Source organism: Limulus polyphemus, unplaced genomic scaffold (genome assembly GCF_000517525.1).
Source record: "Limulus polyphemus unplaced genomic scaffold, Limulus_polyphemus-2.1.2 Scaffold2076, whole genome shotgun sequence".
Lineage (NCBI taxonomy): Eukaryota > Metazoa > Arthropoda > Merostomata > Xiphosura > Limulidae > Limulus > Limulus polyphemus.
This window is the reverse complement of record NW_013667686.1, coordinates 141,626-163,137: the sequence shown is the minus strand read 5'-3', so window position 1 is coordinate 163,137 and position 21,512 is coordinate 141,626. Positions and strand designations below refer to the sequence as shown.

At 30.6% G+C, this 21,512-nt stretch overlaps 1 protein-coding gene across 4 annotated transcripts in view; it reads right to left on the bottom strand.

Annotated features, from left to right (window-relative positions):
* Positions 1-21,512, bottom strand: part of LOC106465858 (filamin-A-like) — a 64,297-nt gene that overhangs the window by 8,451 nt on the left and 34,334 nt on the right. For 3 of the 4 annotated variants that reach the window (XM_022393810.1, XM_022393813.1, XM_022393814.1), the window contains exons 3-15: positions 20,156-20,416; positions 17,359-17,456; positions 15,397-15,663; positions 14,884-14,961; positions 13,033-13,195; positions 12,386-12,586; positions 11,489-11,626; positions 10,930-11,187; positions 9,977-10,167; positions 8,604-8,864; positions 6,388-6,508; positions 6,058-6,176; positions 5,184-5,289 (exon numbers count right to left, since the gene is read on the bottom strand). In XM_022393810.1, the coding sequence (XP_022249518.1) occupies positions 5,184-5,289; positions 6,058-6,176; positions 6,388-6,508; positions 8,604-8,864; positions 9,977-10,167; positions 10,930-11,187; positions 11,489-11,626; positions 12,386-12,586; positions 13,033-13,195; positions 14,884-14,961; positions 15,397-15,663; positions 17,359-17,456; positions 20,156-20,416 (2,262 nt within the window). Of the gene's footprint in view, positions 1-1,765; positions 1,902-5,183; positions 5,290-6,057; positions 6,177-6,387; positions 6,509-8,603; positions 8,865-9,976; positions 10,168-10,929; positions 11,188-11,488; positions 11,627-12,385; positions 12,587-13,032; positions 13,196-14,883; positions 14,962-15,396; positions 15,664-17,358; positions 17,457-20,155; positions 20,417-21,512 lie in introns of those variants that run through there. The other variant, XM_022393812.1, reaches the window with a different exon arrangement.

Below are 21,512 nucleotides of genomic sequence, written 5' to 3'. Positions count from 1 at the left end.
ATCAGAGTACCTGATGCTAAATACAGAAAACAATTCACTGTTTAAAGCACCCCATAAGATAATAACCTGAAATCAAATATGTCTGTGAATGCATAAAAAAAGAAGGTAATAAATTAACATAAAACTGCACTTTCAATTTTTTTTCAATTCAATTACCCAAGTGTAATATTCTTAGTCTCCTGATTATCACTATTTTAAATTTATAATATTGTTGCGTCAGCGGAGGTCACGTGACTAGTATCACGCCACATCCTTCTTCTCGAACATTCACGTCCCTTCCTTAAATCTCGGGATCCTTCTAGATATAGTGTAGTCTTGTATATATATAAGACGGCCACAAAGTGACAGCAACAATGTGTGTAATTGAACTGAGTATTGTTGAGTCGAGCACATGAGACGTTCGTTGAGAATTATAGCGTTTGTTATAGCGCGACTGTTGAAATTAAGTGTATCGCAAAGTTTTTTCAGAAAGAATAAACCAGTTTTATTTAAGAAAGGACTTCTATCGGTAAAGTTTCTACTGAAATAATTTTTATGGAAAATTAACGAATGAACGGAGACGTAACAATATTTTTATGAATCAGTGAGAAGCAGATGATGACATTATAATACTTGGTAATGTGGCCTGATTAAGTGTAATAGCTGGTATTTAATTTGTCCTCTTATCAGTTAATTTTAAGAATTTATGAGTGGAAGCAAATAATAATATTTACCTCCGCCACTGAAAATGGATAGAGGTTATGTTTTTACCCCTGTGTGTGTGTTTGTCAGAAAGGTTTCTCAAAAACAGCTGAATGAATTTGGACGAAAGTTTGTATACATTTGGACTATGATCCAACTTAGAAGTGATTAGTTTTTGGAGGGTCAAGGTTACAAAAAGGTAAAATAAACAAATCCCTATCTGATAACATGGGGACCGATTTTTCACACTATTTTTGTTCTATAACTCAGTCAAAATGATTGGATTTTGATGAAACTTGGTGGACATATGTAGAATATTATTCCTCATGATGCAACAGATATAAGTACACATTTTCATATTTTTGAGAGCCAAATATTATTAATGCTGCGTGGCGGAGGTATGCATTCTAATGAGTGCCCCTCTAGTTTATAATGTATCAACCACACTAAATCTGCTTTATCCAATGTCTTCAATGCCATTAACCCAATACCAGGGCTCATCAAGCCAGCTGGGATACAACAGATCCAGTAATAGTCTATATCATCAGTTTTTATGAAAAATAGCTGTTATTTGAGATTGTCTTTTACTTTGTTGATATTTTGAATTAAACCGTTTTTGAAGTAACTATTACAAGGAAAAACTGTAAGCCTTTCTAGCATTCATTTTAGGATCAATGTGTTTGTTGGCTACTTTGCCAATTTATTTATATTACAAGTAAACCTCCTTTTCTATTGTCATCTACTTGTTCTTCAATACCACATCTATAAACTTTCGTTTTTTTGTAATATAATTTCTTCTTAAATAAGAAGCTTCTCGAAACTGCTACACAGATTTAAGCTTTTTTATATTTTTTTCATTATATATCCATATCTAAATGTATTGAGGGTTGCAATCCTGAGAATTTGATCCTGGGATATGTATGCTAATGGAGCAGATACTGAATGATCTTTCTTGCTGGAAGATGGTGATGCACATATACAAGAGATCAAATTAAACATTTTTAAAGTAAAGTAACAGTTTTCTATCAAAGCTATTCATTTAAATGCTTAAAGTTTTACTAACCTCCTGATCCTGGGATCCTGTATGCTAATGGAATTTCCCAAATACCAGGATTTAGGGAAAAGAACCCCATAGTTTTCAGGATTATATTAACCTTTTCTGGATCAGAGTAGTGTCATTGATACCACAATTTTTTTCCTTCTCAGAGAGTTCACATTACCTTTTGATAATTTAAATTAGATCAGAAATTACTTTTGATTAAGATAAAATAGAATGTAAATAAATGAATGATTTAGAACCCTGAATTATCTGCGGACTTACAACGCTAGAAACCGGGTTTCGATACTCGTGGTGGGCAGAGCACAGATAGCCCTTGTGTAGCTTTGTGCATAATTAAAAACAAACAAACGAACCCTGAATTAAGCCACTAAAATCCTGGGATTGAGAAAAAGCTTCAGGATTACAAATCCTAATATCTACTTATCTCTCTCTCTCTCTCTATATATATATATATTGTTGCCAGTGGCATAATTACAAAAATTTCCCCTATGCAAAAAAAAGTAATTGTGCCCCCTAAATTTATTTTCCTGATTGATTCGGGCCCCCTTTTGGCTTGGGTCCCCCACAATTGCTGGGGTTGCAGAACCAAACCATATTTATATATATATTTCTAAACTTCCAGTCTTCAAATGTTTGTTTTACATTTTTTGATCATATAAATTTATAATTCCCAGAATTGCTAAGGTTTATTGGTTTAATGCTAACCAGTGCTGAATAATCAAGATGTTTTCTTTAATTCTTTATGTTTTTACCTCTAATCCCAAGTAAGCAGCTTTAAGATCATATAATTACATTACAGAATATAGTAACAAGTTCAAGTGCTGTCTTACCAATGATCAAGGGATGTAAAGGTAAAAAGAGTGGAAAGACTTAAAACTAACAATGCAGAAATCATGAAGTTTAATGCAGAACAAAATGAAAAATTGGATTACATTGTACATAAGCTCCAAGCCAGTACAAAATCAAGATTTTGGTAAGTCATATATTTGCATTAAACAGTACACAATGAGATTTGGATTGCATAGTTTGGTAATTAGTTTGAAGTAATACTCTAGTGCATTTAGTTTAAATTATAAACAAAATGAGAAAGAGACAATACCCTCCCAACAGAAACTATCAAATTTATCGACTTGTAGTTACAGAATCAGATTTAATTTTTAAAAGAGGGAGAAATGTGGACAATAGCATGCAATGGCACTTAAACTTATGTCTCAAAATTTTTTAAATCAAAACTCTAAATATATATAAGTGTTTTAACTTGGAAAGAAAAAAAATCTAATCGAACCTCACAAAAACCTCCTCCAGTTATATATGAGATGTATCACACTCCATTTATAACTTGTTTCTGCTTAAGTTATGATTGTTTTTTAACAAGTACTATTAACTCCGTGATTAATAATAATTTACGATGGTATTAATAACATATTTGTCGTAATTTGGTAGATTTTACTGCATGTGTGTATGAGTGAACAGCTTTAGTGAACATTGATTTGGTGGAGTCGAAACAAATTTTGTACAAATAATTTATATTTTCTGATAACTAATTTTGAAAATGAGTATAAGGTAAAGTTTAATAGCAATGCCCACTGTTATGTTACTGGATTTCAATCAGAATAATGGAGCATGTTTTTGTGCCAATGTAACATGAACCTTCATATTAACAGTCCAGTATGCTAACCACTACACTACACCACACTTGGCCCTCTTCAACGAGAGTTTGGGCTCAGATACAATGTATGTAGATCATAACATTTGAAGATAAGCACCTTATAAGAAAATACTGCTTCAACTGTCCCTTTATTTTATATTTTGGTTTTACATTACAAACAGGAACTATCTCCTAGAGTTTTTAATGACTGTAATACTTCAGATTAAAACACAAAGAAAATAAGTGCAGAACAATTAAAATGTTTGGGTTTTTGTTCCAATGGTGATAACGATCTACTCTTGAAGTGTTTATTTTAGATTTAGTTCCACCATTTTCTAATCAAGTTTGGCCATTTGTTTCAGCACAAAGCTATACAATGGCCTATATATGTGTGGTGCCCACTGCAGGGATTTAATCCCTGACTTCTAGTTTTATAAGCCCAGAACCTTTCCACTTAGCCACAAAATGAGGGCTCTTGTTTAACAGGCTCTTTTTGAGTAGGTAGACCACCTGATAACTAGCAAGTAAAATCCACTAATAACTTGGATACTTATGGGATTTAATTATTTCTCAAATGACAAATTCCTTTTAAATAATCCAGCATGTAGTATGAAGTCAGCCCGAGATGAAAGAATTTATCTGGACTTAAAATATTCCTTTCTAATTAACAAATTGGCCTTATAGGATCTAGATGTAGAGCAATAAGCACTCTCTGTGGAATGAACTACTTAAGAAAAGTTTATTTTATTAGTGTATAGTTTAAATGGGTTGGAAGATGCATGACATAAACGAAAAGGAAGTTTTTGATTTCCTACAGTAGTTTAGAAATTTCTCTTTTCTTTATTAAAGCATGCACATTTCCATAGGTTAATCATGCAAGTACATGCATAATTAGCAGTACATAACTAACAAGACTAAAAAATGCATTCTTTATTACAACATAGAACTATAAAGAGTAGAACCACTAGTTGAACAATAAAAACACTTCCAGCACCATCAATAAGCTTTATGAGCCTTAATAATTCTAAACTCAAAATTCATAACACATGTTCACTTTATAGTCTCAACTAAAATAAATTTTAATAAATAAGTATAATCAATAAGTACAATTTATATATTTTATAAACCATACTTAGAATTGAGATGTTGTTTTTAAAAAAATCACAGGATAAATTAAGTAATTTTTTTTTCAGGAAAGTTGAATTATCAGAATGTAAGAATTGGTTTCTTTTACTATAGAATTTTCAAACACTTTCTTTATGAGAGTTAAAATTTCCAAACAACATCACAGAACATCAAGTCCAAATTAAGTACACTTAGTTTTATTTGAAAATTAATAATAATAGATTTAAATAAAAATGAACAATATCAGAAAAACTATATAAAACTGAGTTTTCAAGAGTAAGTGATTTTTGGAATAAATGATCGATGAAATGATGAAAGATAAAACTTTAAGCACTCGATCTAACTGCATCAACTAACATATCTTTATCCATATTAAAATTAATTTTCTTTAAATATACTATTTATCCACATTCATGTATGGGCAAAGTTTGTAGAATACAATCAAAGTCAACTATATTATTTATTACTTTCACATAGAAATGTTAAAATACAAGTTTATTTAATATGTTTATAAAATATATAACTTAAGGTTTTGAGGGCAAATCATAATGTTTACAGCATTCGACTAGAATTTAATACAAATGGTACAGGGGGGGAGAGCTGTTATCAACAGCAAGATCTATGTTTAAACAACACCATTTTTAACATTTATATTGTTAAATGACTCACTTGACTCTAATCCATCCACCTTGATCTTGCTGACATCCACTCGTGGTTGTATGTTAACTTTAATTGGACTATTTGGGATCTCCTCTCCAGCAAACATAACAGTAACCTTGCAAAAAGAATAAAAAATAAGTCCCAGCTTTCATGAATAAACAGCACCAAAATTGACATTTAATGATAGCAAATTATATCATTCACTATTTAATTTCAAACAGTGGATGATTATTTTTAAAATCTTTACAACAGAGATATCAGAAGTAATTATTAGAACCCTGTAAAGTCTTTTAATAGAGCCAATCCGATCAGGAAAAACACAAATTAGTTTTGTAAATATATTTTATTTTATCCCATAATGTTAATTTCTTTATAAAAAAAAATCCAATAACACTAGAAGTAGATGTTTGAAGTCTTCAAAATGCTCTACTAGTTTTCTCTATGTGTTTACAAACATTACCAAAAATACTTTCAAACACATTCCTAAATTTTTACAAACAGAAAATAACTGTAAATCATATCTTTATTGTCTTGGATCTAAAGTAATAGCCACCTTAATGTAGTATTGAAGAACATTATACTCTATATAAACACATACTTCATGGGACTTCTCACAAATACAAAGTATTTCAAACTATCATTAGCCAGTAAGTTGTAACAAATTTGTAATAATAAATGTAATAAAAATCAAATTAAGAGTGAAATAAGAAAATACTGCATGTGACCAAAATCTGACTTGACATAATTCTGAATTTCCCTAGTGTCTATAAGCAAAAGTTTCGTATGCTGATGATGATGAAATTGTTTATATGAGTATTATAATATGTGTAGTGAATGATGAAGAGTGCAATGTTTTCCTTATTCTAGATTTGCACTAATTTACCTTGTAAGTACCAGGAGTAGGAGATACATAATCTACAGTGTACGTTTCATCTTCATTATCTTGGATCTGAACTGGAACTTGTTTACCTTTCTCATCAGTCAATAAGATTTGGAGATCTCCTGTTAAACAACAAACTGAGTGTGAATGCTTCTAAAGACATGAAAGTACACATTCAGGTGTTACTCTTTTTTCTTTTTCAGTTCCTTAATGAGGAAGTGTATTCACATTAGTAAATAATCTTCTGTTATGAAAATTAATAAACTATATAATGAATAATACTACTTCCAGTGGTAGAAATACTATTTTTTTATATAAAAATGACAAACGTACCTTTACCACAACCTTGGGCATCCACGTTGAAGTGAGTAGGGATCTGTGCTTTGACTCCTTTTTCAACTCCTGGGCCAAAAACTTTTACTTTAGAAGAATCAGTAGGTTCTGATACATATACCTTGAGAAGTAAAGAGAAAAATCATATACCAGTATATAAATTTGTATAAAAAGCATCACACATATATCAATACCAAAATTCATACTAATGTTCAGTTACTGTTCTAAAAATAACTAGAGTACCTAAAATAGTTAATTAATCCCACTTATTCTATTTGTGTAATTGTATTTTAATGGTGAAGCTTTGAACATTTTTGTTTTGCAATATCAAAACAACTTTATATTTTGACAATGGACAGTTTGAATGTTTGGTATAAAATCTTTTTCTTAAATTTTATAATGACTTAATACTGCTAAGGTACACAAGTATTTAATTTTAGTTTCTGTATTTACAATCAGCCTCAAAAAAATGAATAAAAAGGCTAATGATAATACTGAGTATTTTTAAACATATCCAAATTAAAACTTATCATCTCAGTCCCATAGAGTATCAAAATAACAATTAAAACAGAAAACTTTCTTAGTGAAATCATTTTGTATTTTCTTATCTCTTGTTACATTTAAAATATAGCTTTTATTTCAAGCCCATTATCATTTTTTGTCAAATGGGAATGCCATTGTTGGGTGTTGGAAATAAGTGTTGTGTAAAGACTGCATACTTTACTGCTTCTTGTTGTCAGGGTGATATTCTTACACATTTTAATAAACTTCATACCATGTTTGCAGCTTATGAAGCTCATGGCAAGGAACCAAATTCTTAAGTACTCTACATATGGAAAGGTTCGTGGGAGACAGCTTCTATGAGCTCAGTAGAATGACAGGTGAAAGTTTGTAACGTGAAAACCAGTTGCTGAATTTGTTTTTTACAGTATGGCATTAAACCAACAAGGTGTAGAAGTACAAGTTAATAAAATAGCAGTATATTAATTCTGTTTCTTAAGAAGACATATAATGAAATTATTTAGTGAAATAATTTAAGTATCTGTACTCAAAACTACTTAGCCAGATGTAAACAACAAGACAAAACTGCTTTTAATTCAAAACTATAACAACAGCAACTTATACACTAGGCAAGTCCTGATTTTAGCAAATGGCATTTTGACTCATAGTATCGGGTCATCATCAGTAAATCTTACTTAACAATGACTTAATATTATGGGTAGAAACATTATTACCAACAATTACTCCACTGAAAATAAAAATAACTGAGTCATCTACAAAATCAAATGCATTTAAACACTTTTATATTGGTGAAACTGGGAGAGAAATGAACCTCAGACTTAAGGAACATTATAAAGGATCCTTCGCATTTTATAACATCTCAAAGAAATAAAAGTTATTGTCATTAAAAATAACGTGGAAATCATCTGAAGAGAACCAGACATTAACAGAAGAAAAATAGCTGAAGCACTACTGATGAAGTCATTAAAGTCAAAACTAAATAAATATCCTTTGTCTGTATTAATATTTCATCAATCTCATTTTACTAAAAAATAGCTAATTTAACACCACCTACAAATTTGTCCTCACCATCACAAGTCTATAACATTCTCTGAAATTCAACCTGGTTTTTAGAATATAACTGTTACTTGATGAAAACTCGATACTATGGGTCAAAACATAATTATCAAAATCAAAACTTATGAAAGATGTTGTTATTTTATTTTGAATTAATTATTCAGTTCAGTAGGTTCCTCACTAAACATTAAAGACTACAACAGAAAGTAGGGGCAGTTTCATCAGTAGGAATTATATAAAAAAATCAAAATAAATCTGTAATAAAAGTTAGATATTACGTAAACTAATAACATTATCCATACCCTGAAAGGACTGTTAGATATCACACAAACTAATAACATTATCCATACCCTGAAAGGACTGTTAAATATTACGTAAACTAATAACATTATCCATACCCTGAAAGGACTGTTAGATATTACATAAACTAATAACATTATCCATACCCTGAAAGGACTGTTAGATATTACACAAATTAATAACATTATCCATACCCTGAAAGGACTGTTAGATATTACACAAACTAATAACATTATCCATACCCTGAAAGGACTGTTGGATATTACACAAATTAATAACATTATACATACCCCGAAAGGACTGTTAGATAATACACAAACTAATAACATTATCCATACCCTGAAAGGACTGTTGGAAATTGCTGATCCTGCAAAATTAACTTGTACGGTATGTTTGTTTTTTGAAGTAGGACAATAAGTACATTTGTATGTCCCATCTTTATTGTCTTGTATTTTTACATCTACAGATTTGTAGTTTTCATCCATTACAGACACATCTAAAGATGATGGATTTCCAGCTTTACGTGCATCAATGGTAAAGTCTGTACACTGTCCTTGGATTACACCATTCTTCTCAAGACCTGGGCCATAAGCTTTAACCTGAGGACATAAAAAAATCAGCCACTGTTATATGATTAACATAGAATAGAGTCAAATAAAATATAAACAGAAACATGAGATTTCTTCATCAGAGAATAGAAGTGTGTGTAAAAATATAACAGTAGAAACCAAAGCTCAATGTAGGATAAGCTGAGTGGTTTCAAATGGCATGATATTATGTTAAGATAAGCCAAGTGTTTTCAAATGGTATGACCTTATGGTAAGATAAGCCAAATGGTTTCAAATGGCATGATCTTATGGTAAAATAAGCCAAGTGGTTTCAAATGGCATGATCTTATGGTAAGATAAGCCAAGTGGTTTCAAGTGCCATGACCTTAAACTAGGATATACCAAGAAGTTTTAAATGGCATGATCTTAATTTAAAATAAGCTATGTGATTTCAAATGACATGACCTTAAGGTAAGATAAACCAAATAAAATGGTTTTAAATTGCTGCTTTTAGTTTTATATTTCTTGTGATTCTGAAGAACGAAAATTTCTTTTTTTTACCATGATAAAAAATGTTAGATATTCATATATATTGGTTGTCTAAACAATTTTAGAAACACTTTTGAAATATCATATCAGGGAAACTGTTTAACATAGACAAACAGTTTGTTACATGTGCTAGAATAATATTTAAAGTTTCTTACACACATGTAGCCACCACAGTTCATATGCACCACATGAAATGTCCAACTGGTACCCAATCTCCTGCCAAGTGTTTTACAATATTGCAGAAGAAGCCTTTATGGAGGCTTCATGGATATGCTGACACATTTTATCATCATTACCCATAACTTTAATAGTGTAACCATGATCTTTATGAAGCTACATAGGTGTAATATCCAGTGAACATGGGGAGCCAGTTGATCAGGCCTCACCATCCAATCCTCCAAATAACAAGAGAAGTTTCATTAAGTGTTGCAGACACTAAAGCTTTAGTCTGGAGGTGCACCATCCTGTTAAAATAACACATTAATAACTTTTATCAGTGGTGTAAAAATCTTTGAACAGTATTCTTGCACATGCAATAAACCATTTGTCTCTATATTAAGCAGTTTCTTGGCATATTTTGCATGTTCATCATATCAAAGATTGCATCAACACACCCTTTCTGGGAAAAAATCAGCTTTTGGAAGAATCTCTGCAATGTATGGAGATTTAGGAATATCTTCATTATCACAAAGAATGTGAACAGCATACTGCCCTGGTGCTGTTGGTAAATAACATATGTCTGCTGAGCCATCACCATTATCCTGGCAGTCTATTTTAGCCTGACATGGCCCTTCAATTGCAAAACCTAGATAAACAAAACCAAAAATTCTAAAACTACTATTTGTTTTGTATATTTAAGATCTCTCCATTTCACAAGTGAGCCTGTTCATATTTTTATCTGAGACAAATATCTGATAATATTGAAAGAAACTATTTTTTGAAAATATTATATGCTAAATGTTTAATAACATATATTTTGCAATAAAACATGTCTTATTCATTCATTCTTTTTAATCTAATCTCCTACTTAGGTAGTACTCTGCTCTGTAAGAAGTGTGTTTAAAAGATTAGGAGCATCCTGTTTAATCTAATATCTTACTTAGATAATACTCTACTTAAGATTAGCCTTCTGTAACAAGAGATGGTGTTGAGAAGATTAGCAACATTAATCCTATACATTATTTTTATACTTATAAAAAATGTTTACATATTCTAAGTTCTTTGGATGTGATGAAAAATGAAGTTTCTTTGAAAATCACATGCATGTAACTTCTTATTGTAAAATGTCCTATTCCCAAACTCAAAAGTAGTACTTTTTATAAATAAAAATACAAAAATCTTAAAAGCAAGTCTTCTAGCTCTAAAAGAGTTCAAAAATGCTCATTAGTGTACAATTTTTCTCAATCCTCTTCCAAAATTAATTTTGGGAATAAAGAAAACTTATTTCATTTAACATATTTCTTTTTTTTTCATTAATATAGACAGCTTCAGTGAAAGTCATAAAATATTTTAAACAATTAGTTCAAAGCCCAATAATCAAACAAATCGAGGCTATCTACGAAGTTACCTAGAGATCCAGTTTCTCCATTGGTCTCTACCGTGAAGATTGCTGGTAAACCTACAACACCTCCTTTCAGTCCTGGACCATAAGCTCGAATCTTGGATTCTTTATGAGGACCAACATTCACTTCAAATGGACTACGAGGAATTTCTTGTCCACCATATGAAATGGTGATAATGTAACGCCCTTCCTTCATTGGTTTGTAGATGCACTCATATGTAGTTTCATCTACCTTTTTAACCTCAATCTTTTCTTTAACACCCCCTAAAAATAATTAAAAATGAAGAGCTAACTCTTACACACACAAAAAAATGGTATTATTTAAAAAAATTAGGAAAAAGACCAACAAATAAAATTAACAATACTTGAAAATGACTGAGATACATATCTAATTTTAATGGAAAAAATAAACTTAGTACCTTATCAACAATTACTTTTTATTATTTGATATTAAAAAATGTAGGGTATTTTTCATATTTGAAATTTTAATTAATTCTGAGTAAGTTCACAATCATATCAACAAATTAAATGAACACTGTTTTAAGTTTTTAAATCCTGCACTCACCAGGTCCAATGACCTTAACGTCTAGGTCTCCCTCACCCGTGTCTGCTGTGGATACTTTAAAGTCTGCAAGTTCTTTGACTCGAACTCCATTTGATTGGAGACCTCTCCCATAAGCACGTATTCTTCGAGAATCAGCAACTATCAAAACACAAGAATTTTTTCTGTCATGCCACGCTATTAAATATTTTAACTCAAATAGGTCTTGTGGAGTGTGGTAACCTCTGTAAATATTTGTATAAAGTATTATTCAGAAGAAAAGTCCTCCAAAAAGATTACTCTTGAAGTGTTTCTTGACGTTTTATACTTCAAACAGAATGACTTAATTAATTACACTATTAGAGAACCACTTTTTTGTACAAAGTTTTATTCATGCAGAAAGCACTATATTTTATTGTTACTATATTAATTGATTATTAGCAGTGTGGATACTTTATGATTTATATACAAGTATTATCAGCTCTCTGATATATCTTATTTGCTCAACATTTTTATACAAATTTCTATCACCAAGTCTTAAATATTCCATTGCTACAGAATATTACTAATAGAACCTGTTATCCTGAAGATGGGAAAAGTAGTCATACATTCAATTAAATATACAGATAATAAACTGTTAACTGTGGGTGGATCTTACTTCTGTTACTAAACATACCATACTGACCACAATTGCTGTAAATACTCATTAGTATGTTTTAAATTAATGTTCAAACTAAAACAATCTGTGAAAAAAAAATGCAGTAGAAAACATTAATACTAAAATTTACAATTATGTGAACAAATACATAAAAATCCCAACTTTACATGATAAATTAATTGTATATTCATATAAAGTACAAAGTTAGAAACTATTGTTATTGCGGAGATGCACATAACATTAAAGAAGAAAGCAAAACTTACCAGGAGAAACCCTTACTCCAAATGGACTTTTAGGAATCTGTTGTCCAGCAAAGAAGACATTAATAGAGTGGACTCCAATATTTTGAGCCACATATTCACACCGATAAACATATTCTGATATCTTCACTAGCCTGTACAGGGTAGTGTTACGATTACCCAGTTGATCTAAAATGATTACTTCTACCTGACCTTTGCCAGCATCTAGAATAAAAAAAATAAACAGAAGTTATGCAATACAAGTGGAATGATTATATATATAAGCTCAAAGATACATCTCTAAAATACTTTTAAAGAGAAAAATGAGACAAATAATACATGTATCCTAAGATGCCTTGCTTAAAATCTAGTTATACAGGATTCAACAGCACATCCTAAGCTTTCAATATACAGTCTGTCATGAACTGAAAACTGTACCAAGTGTATGTAGTGAGCTTTATTTGTTATATATTTTTTTAAAAACCTATATTTTTCCACTTAAATTTAAACTCGGAAAAACATTCCAATTATAATGAAATATTACCTGGTGTTTTTCCTTTAAATATTTTAATGGCAAATGCCTTTAGTCTCTTCAGAGATGAGAAACAACTAACTACATAAACCAAAAGATTAAAAGAATTTTTATTTGTACTCTAAAAAGCAGTATACACCTTTTGTAAACACGTCAAAGTATGTAGGTCGGCCAACCATGACTCCAGTTGGATCCAAGCCAGGGCCACTAGCTGTAACTTTCTTAAAATCACCAGCAGTGCCCTCTACCTTCACAATGTAAGGACTCTTGGGAACTTCTTTTCCAGTAAATAACACTTTTACCTTTAAAAACCAAAAGAAAAAAATTAACCTTTTATTTTTTTAATGATAATTTGCGTGATGTTAACACTCGTCAAACTATACACAATAATCAATTATTGAAATTATACTTGTCATAAGAGATTAGTATTAGGCCTATTATATTTTTAACACTACATTCTTTATTCAGTCCTTTAAAGGTTTTTCAAGAAGAAGAATATATGATAGTACTTGAACCATATACACTGCCGACGACAAGTTTCATTCAAAACAAAGCTCATCAAGCCGGCTATGACACAACAAACACTAAGGGACTGAATAAAGAATGTAGCGTTAAAAAATATAGTATGCCTACTATTAATGTCATCTGAAAATATTATTAACTTTAACTGTGCTTTTCTAGGTTAAAAAAAAGGCATTCATTTCATAGCAATTGTTATACACAATAATGTTTAATTATTTCCTATTTTACTACAATCTTACCATACATATGGTATGAATAATACTGTAATAAACAGGTTATTACCTGACACAAGTTGCTGTCAACAGCTCTGGTTGAATTTTGTATCTATGGAAAAGCTACCTGCAAGTTGTTCCTAATTTTGAACTACTGACCAGAAGGAAGTCAGCCAATCACCAAACCCTACCACCCATGCCACCAGATTGACTGTCACTCTTATAATGCACCCAAAGATTAAAGTGTGTGGAACATTTTATGGTATCTCATGGATTCAAACCTCATTTGCAAGCTACAAAATCCAGAGCTCCACCTCAGGGCCAACTCGGGCCATTCTCATTGACTCTGACTATAAAAACTACTACACTAAACCAAATTACCTCTGATTAACCTTTCACTTACATATGGTTTAAATTTCATTGGTTTGAGATACAACTGAATTAATAATTTTTATTACAAGTTTTATGCTTAAAGGCATTTTAAGATACTCAAAAATTATAAGTAACTAAAATTTTTCTATACATTTTTCTATACTTTTGTGGAAATGTTTGAATATACTCTTAATGTTATATTTTATTGTTAAGTTCACTGTCCATTCACAGTGCATACAAGAATATACATTTTTAATCCATTTGTTTATTATCTTCTAAATCTTTTTGTGGCTGTAACTTGTGCCTTAGTGCATTAAAATACTTTTATTGGTGACTGGAGATCTATGTAGAAAATGTTTGGCACAAAATCCACTAAAACGTCAAAAAAAAAAAATCACACAAATTGTAAGGTTTAATTCAATTTTACGAGTTGAGTACCTTACTCTGCATTCTTAAACCATATTCTTATTTCAAATGAAAGTTTCGTAAACCTTGTTTAATAATTGCTATGGAAACAATAACAGCAATTTTTATACAATAAATGTAATGTACCAAATACATATTTAATAACATAATAATATAATTAGCCAATGGGTAATGAACAATCTACAACATACAAGTTTTTTTATTCATGGTCGAAATATGATATTCATATTGCAGTTTCTTATTTATTTTGTCTTATTAGAATATGTATCACTCAGTAGAACAATATGATGTTACACATGCAAGATAAACAGAATGCAAATAGGTGTTCAACTTAAACATCAGTAATTAATTTATGATTTCCTGCAACTAAATTGTCACACAGATATGAATTAGATTTCATTCTCCACTTGAGATTTTAAACAAAAAAGTGAATTAAAATTAAATATCCAACAACATACCTTGTGTAGTCCTTCCATCTTTGCAGTATATGTAACAGTGTAAGTTCTGCTTCGGTCATTATTGAATGTTACTTCCACCTGCAAGGTGGATAAGATACACAGTATTGCAAAAACTGGTCAGCCCAAGTCACTAATGCCATCTACTGAGCATTTATAGATAATGAAGTGAAATTTAAACACTTACTATCATTGTTAACCAAACATTTACTTATAAAAAAAGCCTAATCAAACTTAGTGTTAAAAAGGTTAGGACAAAATGGATAAACAAAAGCAAAGTAAAATTTTCAATACAACAAATTTGTAAAAATTGGAATATTACTTGCAAAAATGATGCAATATTTGGTATCATTAGCAAGCCACTTATTCTATAGGAAAACCAAAATGTGATTTAGGAGAATTAAACAAATGCAAATATTTTACAACTTTGCAGTCTAAGATCAAACTTTCACTGCTGTTTAAACATAATAATACAAAGAATATAGGTAAAACATGGAGATAGATGCTATCACTCACTGGTTCTAAATGTCCTATAGGGTTCTCAATAAAAACTTGGACATCGCCCTTGCCTGCACTGAAAGTCTCGACAGTAAAACTGGTAGGAGCACCACACACAACACCAGCAGGTTCAATACCTGGACCATAACAGCGAACTCGGTTAGGGTTAACACGAGGATGTAGAGGAGCCCCTGGCTGAAGTTTGGCATTCGGATACTGAGACAAGTATGTCATCATAGACAACTCGTCAACCTTTGGATTCACCATCTCTTCTGGTCTTATCAACTGAAAAGTTAGTTATATTTTCTATTATTATATAAAGTTTTATTTATAATTATTGTCATGCCAAAATGCAAAAGAAGTATACAGAATATCTCGAAATAATGCAAAAAAATATCAAGTATTCAAATAAAGTTCAATATATGAACATTACAAAAAATTAATCACCATATAGTTTTAACCTTAAAAAGAAAAGAGAAAGAAACTATTATGGGTCCAAATAATTCAACATTTTGAGTAATTTCATATTTTTGCATATTATGATATTCAGTGTTAATACCTAATAAAAAAAAATCGGGTCAAATCACTCATTTTCTATACAATTAGTGGATTAACTGCAATACAATTTGGTACATAGCGGTTTAGAAAAACGTGTTTGATTAAAAAACATAATTACCACAAGTTATTTTCTAAGAACATTACAAAACTCTTGTATTATTATAATCTGGCATAAAACATATACTGAAGCATGTACAGTTTGACTAATGTTACTGAACTCACCTTCTACTGTAGTGTTTTATAAAATAAATAGACTTTATGGTAATTAATTCAACTTATACGGAATATGTTCTTCTGAGGTTTGCTTATGTTGCTTCTCCATTTCAATTTTGATTTAATGCAAGATTTGGCAAAAATTGCACACAAAAAATGTATCGAATGATAGCTTAAACACAACTTTCTTGCATCCAATATGCACCAGAGATATCTAAAGTATCAAAGTATTTCACAACTTTTATAAAGTGGTTATAAAATCAAATAGTATAGCCCATGTTTTCTAGATGTTTTTCACAAGAATAGCTATTGTTCTTCTCAACAAGGATCACCAGTAATATAGGAGAATGGTCAAAGTAAGTAGAAGTCATGGCACAGTAGTTGTTGTTGTTGTGAATTTATTACTTGATAAGTTACAGTTATGGTTACTGTAATAAATGGCCAACACCCAAATTTTATAATGGACAATAACAGTAAAGGTAACCACAACTTTTTGTTACCTGTTTAACTCAAGTATTTGTTTTTTGTACAAAAACTCATTAAGTAACCTTAAATAATTATTTATTAGTTCGTGCAATTCTTGTGTTATTTGAGAATTAAAGTTGTTTCATATAATTTTCATGATTAGCAATAATTTTATCATTTAACACAAAATACAATTCATTGATGAAAGTTCTGTTAATTTAAAATGTCATTTAAGGTCTTTTACCTGATAACAGTTTTTAAAAATCTAAATGCTTTAATGCTCTGTCTGATTTGTTTTATCACTTACAATTTTATATTTACTCATTATTAACTATGGCTGGCAGGAAAAAGATAAGGTAGACTCTGAAAATCAACTGAGAGACTCCCAAAATGTGGCCTTCAGAACACTAGGGTATTTTAAGTTCTGTCAATACTGAGCGTTGTTCAAACTAGCATGTCATCTAAAAGGGCACTTGAGAAAATTTCCTCTGGTTCTGTGAGTTGACTTGTATGCACCAATAAAATCATTTTATAAACAATCTTGAAAATCTTGACAATTTCAAGAAGAAAATAATGCATTTCTAGTAAGAATTTTTGAGGTTCCTTGAGTAAACTTTACCATCCAGTTATATACTTATGTTATAATGAAAATAAAGTAACAAACAGATAAAAGTTAATGTGGATTGTAATAATTAACCACAATCTTAATGAAAATGAGATAAATCATATCCACCCAAATCTCACCTGTGGCACATTGAGCCAGTCATTGGCTAGACCCATAGCCTCAGATGCATTTTGCAGAGCATTGTTGGGACTCCATTCTGGCCAATCAGGACACAGACCTAAAATAAAAAAGAATGGAATTTATTTAAACTATTTTGTCAATAGAACAATAAAAATATTCATAATGAAAAAGAACATCTTTTCCAAAACTTGTTTACAGCTTTTAACAACTTCTGAGTCTATAGAGATTTTTAAGTATCTGTAAACGATCTTAATCAATACACAAAGGATTGATCCAAAGAACATGACTTATGACACAATTCAGAAATCTAAGGACACTAGATGCAACTCTATACATTGCAAGATTAACCTTTAGGACAACTTGATACACTGTAAGGCTAATCTTTACAACTCCATACACTGTGAGGTTAACTTTTAGAGCAACTTGATAAACTGAGAGGTAAACCTTTAGGGCAACTCAATACACCATGAGGTAAACTTTTAGGGCTTATATATATATACATATATTGAAACATTGTTGGTGTAAGGACTTTCCATGTTTGCTGACTAGTTTAACATCAGCATTTGGATTTTGTCTGATAGATGGGATATCCTCAATGCATTTGGTAGCTATTACCACAAGCATTATCCACTATGACTTTAAAGTGACAACTGGGGCTGACAATGGGAACTCTACCAAAACTTCTTTAATGCTCATTTTATATTGAGTATATTATGATTTTATTGCACTGATTTTAATTGCCTATTAACAATTAATGTAATTAAGAGTATTGGAGCTATTTATTTCATTATACATATATATATATTACCACTACCTTGACTACATCTAAATCGTCTAAAACATTAGATTTCTTATGTTTTTGTTTTGATAGATTTAATATTCCAAAATTAATAAACACTCTTCTATAAACTAGAAAATTAGGAATGATGCCTGAAACATCAACCAGTAGTTCAGTTGGTTGAGCATGAAAAGTAAGAAAGAGCACTGGCATAACTGGAGGAAACAAGGCATTCACCGACTTCATAACAATATTTGAAACAAAAACTGAAACTTCATAACAATATTTAAAACCAAAACTGATGTTCCTAACACTGCATTTGAAATACAAATTAAAAAGAAAGAGAGAGAGAGAATCAAAATAAGTTTATACTAAAACCTGTAAAATACATCGATGAATGTCTCTCATATATATATGGATAGTACTATAGCTTACCTCAGGCAAAATACAACCACAGTGAGGTTCACATTTACTTTGATAATTATAAAATACAGAATCTATATTCTGTAAATACTTTAGAATAGTTGGATAAATGATAATAAGAATAAATTGACACATCTAAATGAAAATTTTTTCTAGTTTATTTTGTGCAATGTTTCGGGCAGATGCCCTTCATGAGGCAGTAAAGACCATGTTACAGTGGAATTAGGCTCATTTAGACATGTCAATTTATTCTTTATCATCATTTATCCAACTTTTTCTTCTCACTTTAGAATATTGTGTGGTGTTGAACGTTTATTTCAAAACTTTGGATAATAGCAAGTGGATTTACTTCAAAATCTTTCTTGTTAAGACTACTTCCATTATTGAACTTTTCAATTATTAGCAGTTCATACACGAGCTCTCAGTTCTAAAATGCCTAAATAGATAAACTTCATAACCCCTTTCAACATATCAGTGACCACTTCAAGATTTTGAATACTGTAAATTCCTAATAGTCCTGTTCTTAACATTCAATCAAAACCTATTTATAGGTTAAGCTATCTTAAAATTTAACTTGATAGTCATTAGACACTATACATCATTAACATAACTGAACATGGTACACACTATTATCCTTTATAAAACAGTTGAAGATATGTAAATGAAAACCCACTTTAGATATCAGATGACGCTGCACAGTTGCTGTGGCTAGCCTTCATCTTAAGTTGTGTGAAAAAAACTAAGTTATTTGCTGAAATTTTTTAAATAGACCTAAATATAAATTATTTTCATGGGTGTATGTCATCTTAAATGATGAGGTACTTGCTACTCAATATAATATCAAAACAATCCAGTTCAGCACTTTTGTTTAGTTATTCCTAAATGTTCATGTAAAATTCAGGAAGAAATCTCAAAGATCCCAATTTCCCTTGGAGTTCATGAATTTTAACTGTTAGGTGGCAAAATATTCAATACTCTGATAAAGAATTTTTGATAAACTAAGAAAAAAGCAAGCTGGCAAGAAACCAACTAACTCACCCAATTAAATACAAACTTCATGGTCATACATCTGTCCAACAAAATTTCAAAAATTCAAGCTAACCATATCCTATGGCAAACCAATCCACAAATGTATAACAGTTAATGCAATTAAAATGTTTTTGACCCATAATAATATGCAAGTTCATATTTCTATTCTCTTCTCTATACTGCTCAAATAAACCGGTTCAACAATTCTTAAGTTTGTCAGGCCCTTTGGGCCCCTTTTGGATCAGGCACTCTCACAATTGTGGGGGCATACTTAAGCTACTGAAACAGATGTTCCATAAATCAGTCCAAGTTCCTCATACTTTTGAACACCTGAACCAAACAACCTCTACAACTTTCAATTACACATAATGAAGTATGTGGTTATGCTAGTACTTAAAGTCTAGTGTCAAGTACCACAAACGTCTGATCCATTATTGCTGTTGTGATATTTGTGGATACGTTCCAATTTATAAATTACATTATGTTGTTATTTTCCATTACTGACTGCATAACATGAGTAATAAATAACACTCATGGAAATGAAAAATATTCCCAGCAAGACAAACCTGGTGCAACAGCATCAACCAAGGCACCCATGGCTCGGCCATCATTCCAATCAGAAGTAAAGTTGTTAATAGGAATGTCAGGAACTTTACTCTGGATCCATCCAAGAAGTCTTTGTTTTGGAGATGGACCTCCTTTCGACCCAAGAACAAGGTCTGCATCCTCACCTTCCCACATCGGCATCGAGATGGAATAGTGGAGAATAAGTGTCCATATCAATCCAAGAATTAGCTTCAATTTGCAATCCACAATATCAGTACTATCTGTAAGTGAAAGGTAATTGTCATAATAGTTGTTGTTGTACATATAATCTTTCATATACAATCAAATTAAACAAAACAGTAAAATTTGGAAAATAATAATCTTAATCTCAAAAATTTAACAAAATAATTATTTTTTGTATATAATGCACATTTTATGATATAAAAAAAGTGATCAATCAGTCAAGTAACAAATAACTGATACTCTATAAAACATTAAATAAAAACAATGATTACCATAAAAATAATTTAGTCAGTCACTCACAATCTTAAGAAAATGCAGCGCAAGTATCTCCATATCAGATTTATCAGTATTCCTGTTTATTATTAAATATGAAAAATTACTTCTTAATGTAACTATTCAAACTATCAAATCTCATTAATTCATTTACAAAATACTTATTTCAAACTATATTACCATCTAGTATTAATAGTAGTAGTACTACTCACTACTAGAAGGTATCTATAGAACAATTTTATCTTATTTCTTAATTTAAAAAATTAACAAAAAATACATTTTTGCTTAACAAATATCCTGTGGCAATTATTCTACTATTTTTTAAATTATTGTTGTTTTCTGTGCATCATTACTAGGGTTTCCAGATTTCTAATGAGAAATTGGAACATTCTTTCCCCCACTTCATACAGAGACATACTGTAACACTAACAGCTACCTCCCAGTGGCAAGTCTGAAGGCTAATAATACTTAAAACCCAGTTTCGATACTCGATGTGGGCATAGCACTGATAGCCCATCGTGTAGCTTTGCTCTTTACAACAAACTGTAAGTGCAACAGCTCTAAAAGTAAGAGAGTTTAAATAACAATAACACTTTTTACCATTTGCTAATAATATCATGTTTATTGCATTGCATTCTAAAATCATAAACAAACAAAATTTGTTAAAGGCTTATGTATTTAAAAAAAAAGAAGAAGAAAAAAGCATGTCTAAATTGTTTTGAACGCATTGTTAATTCTTAGTTTTCTTTTTTGCAAGTCGAATTTCAATTCCTGCAACTGTTCAATGACTAGAGTTGCCACCTGGCCAGGTTTTATATATATATATATACTAGACCACCCATGACCCGTTGGGTCACCCAC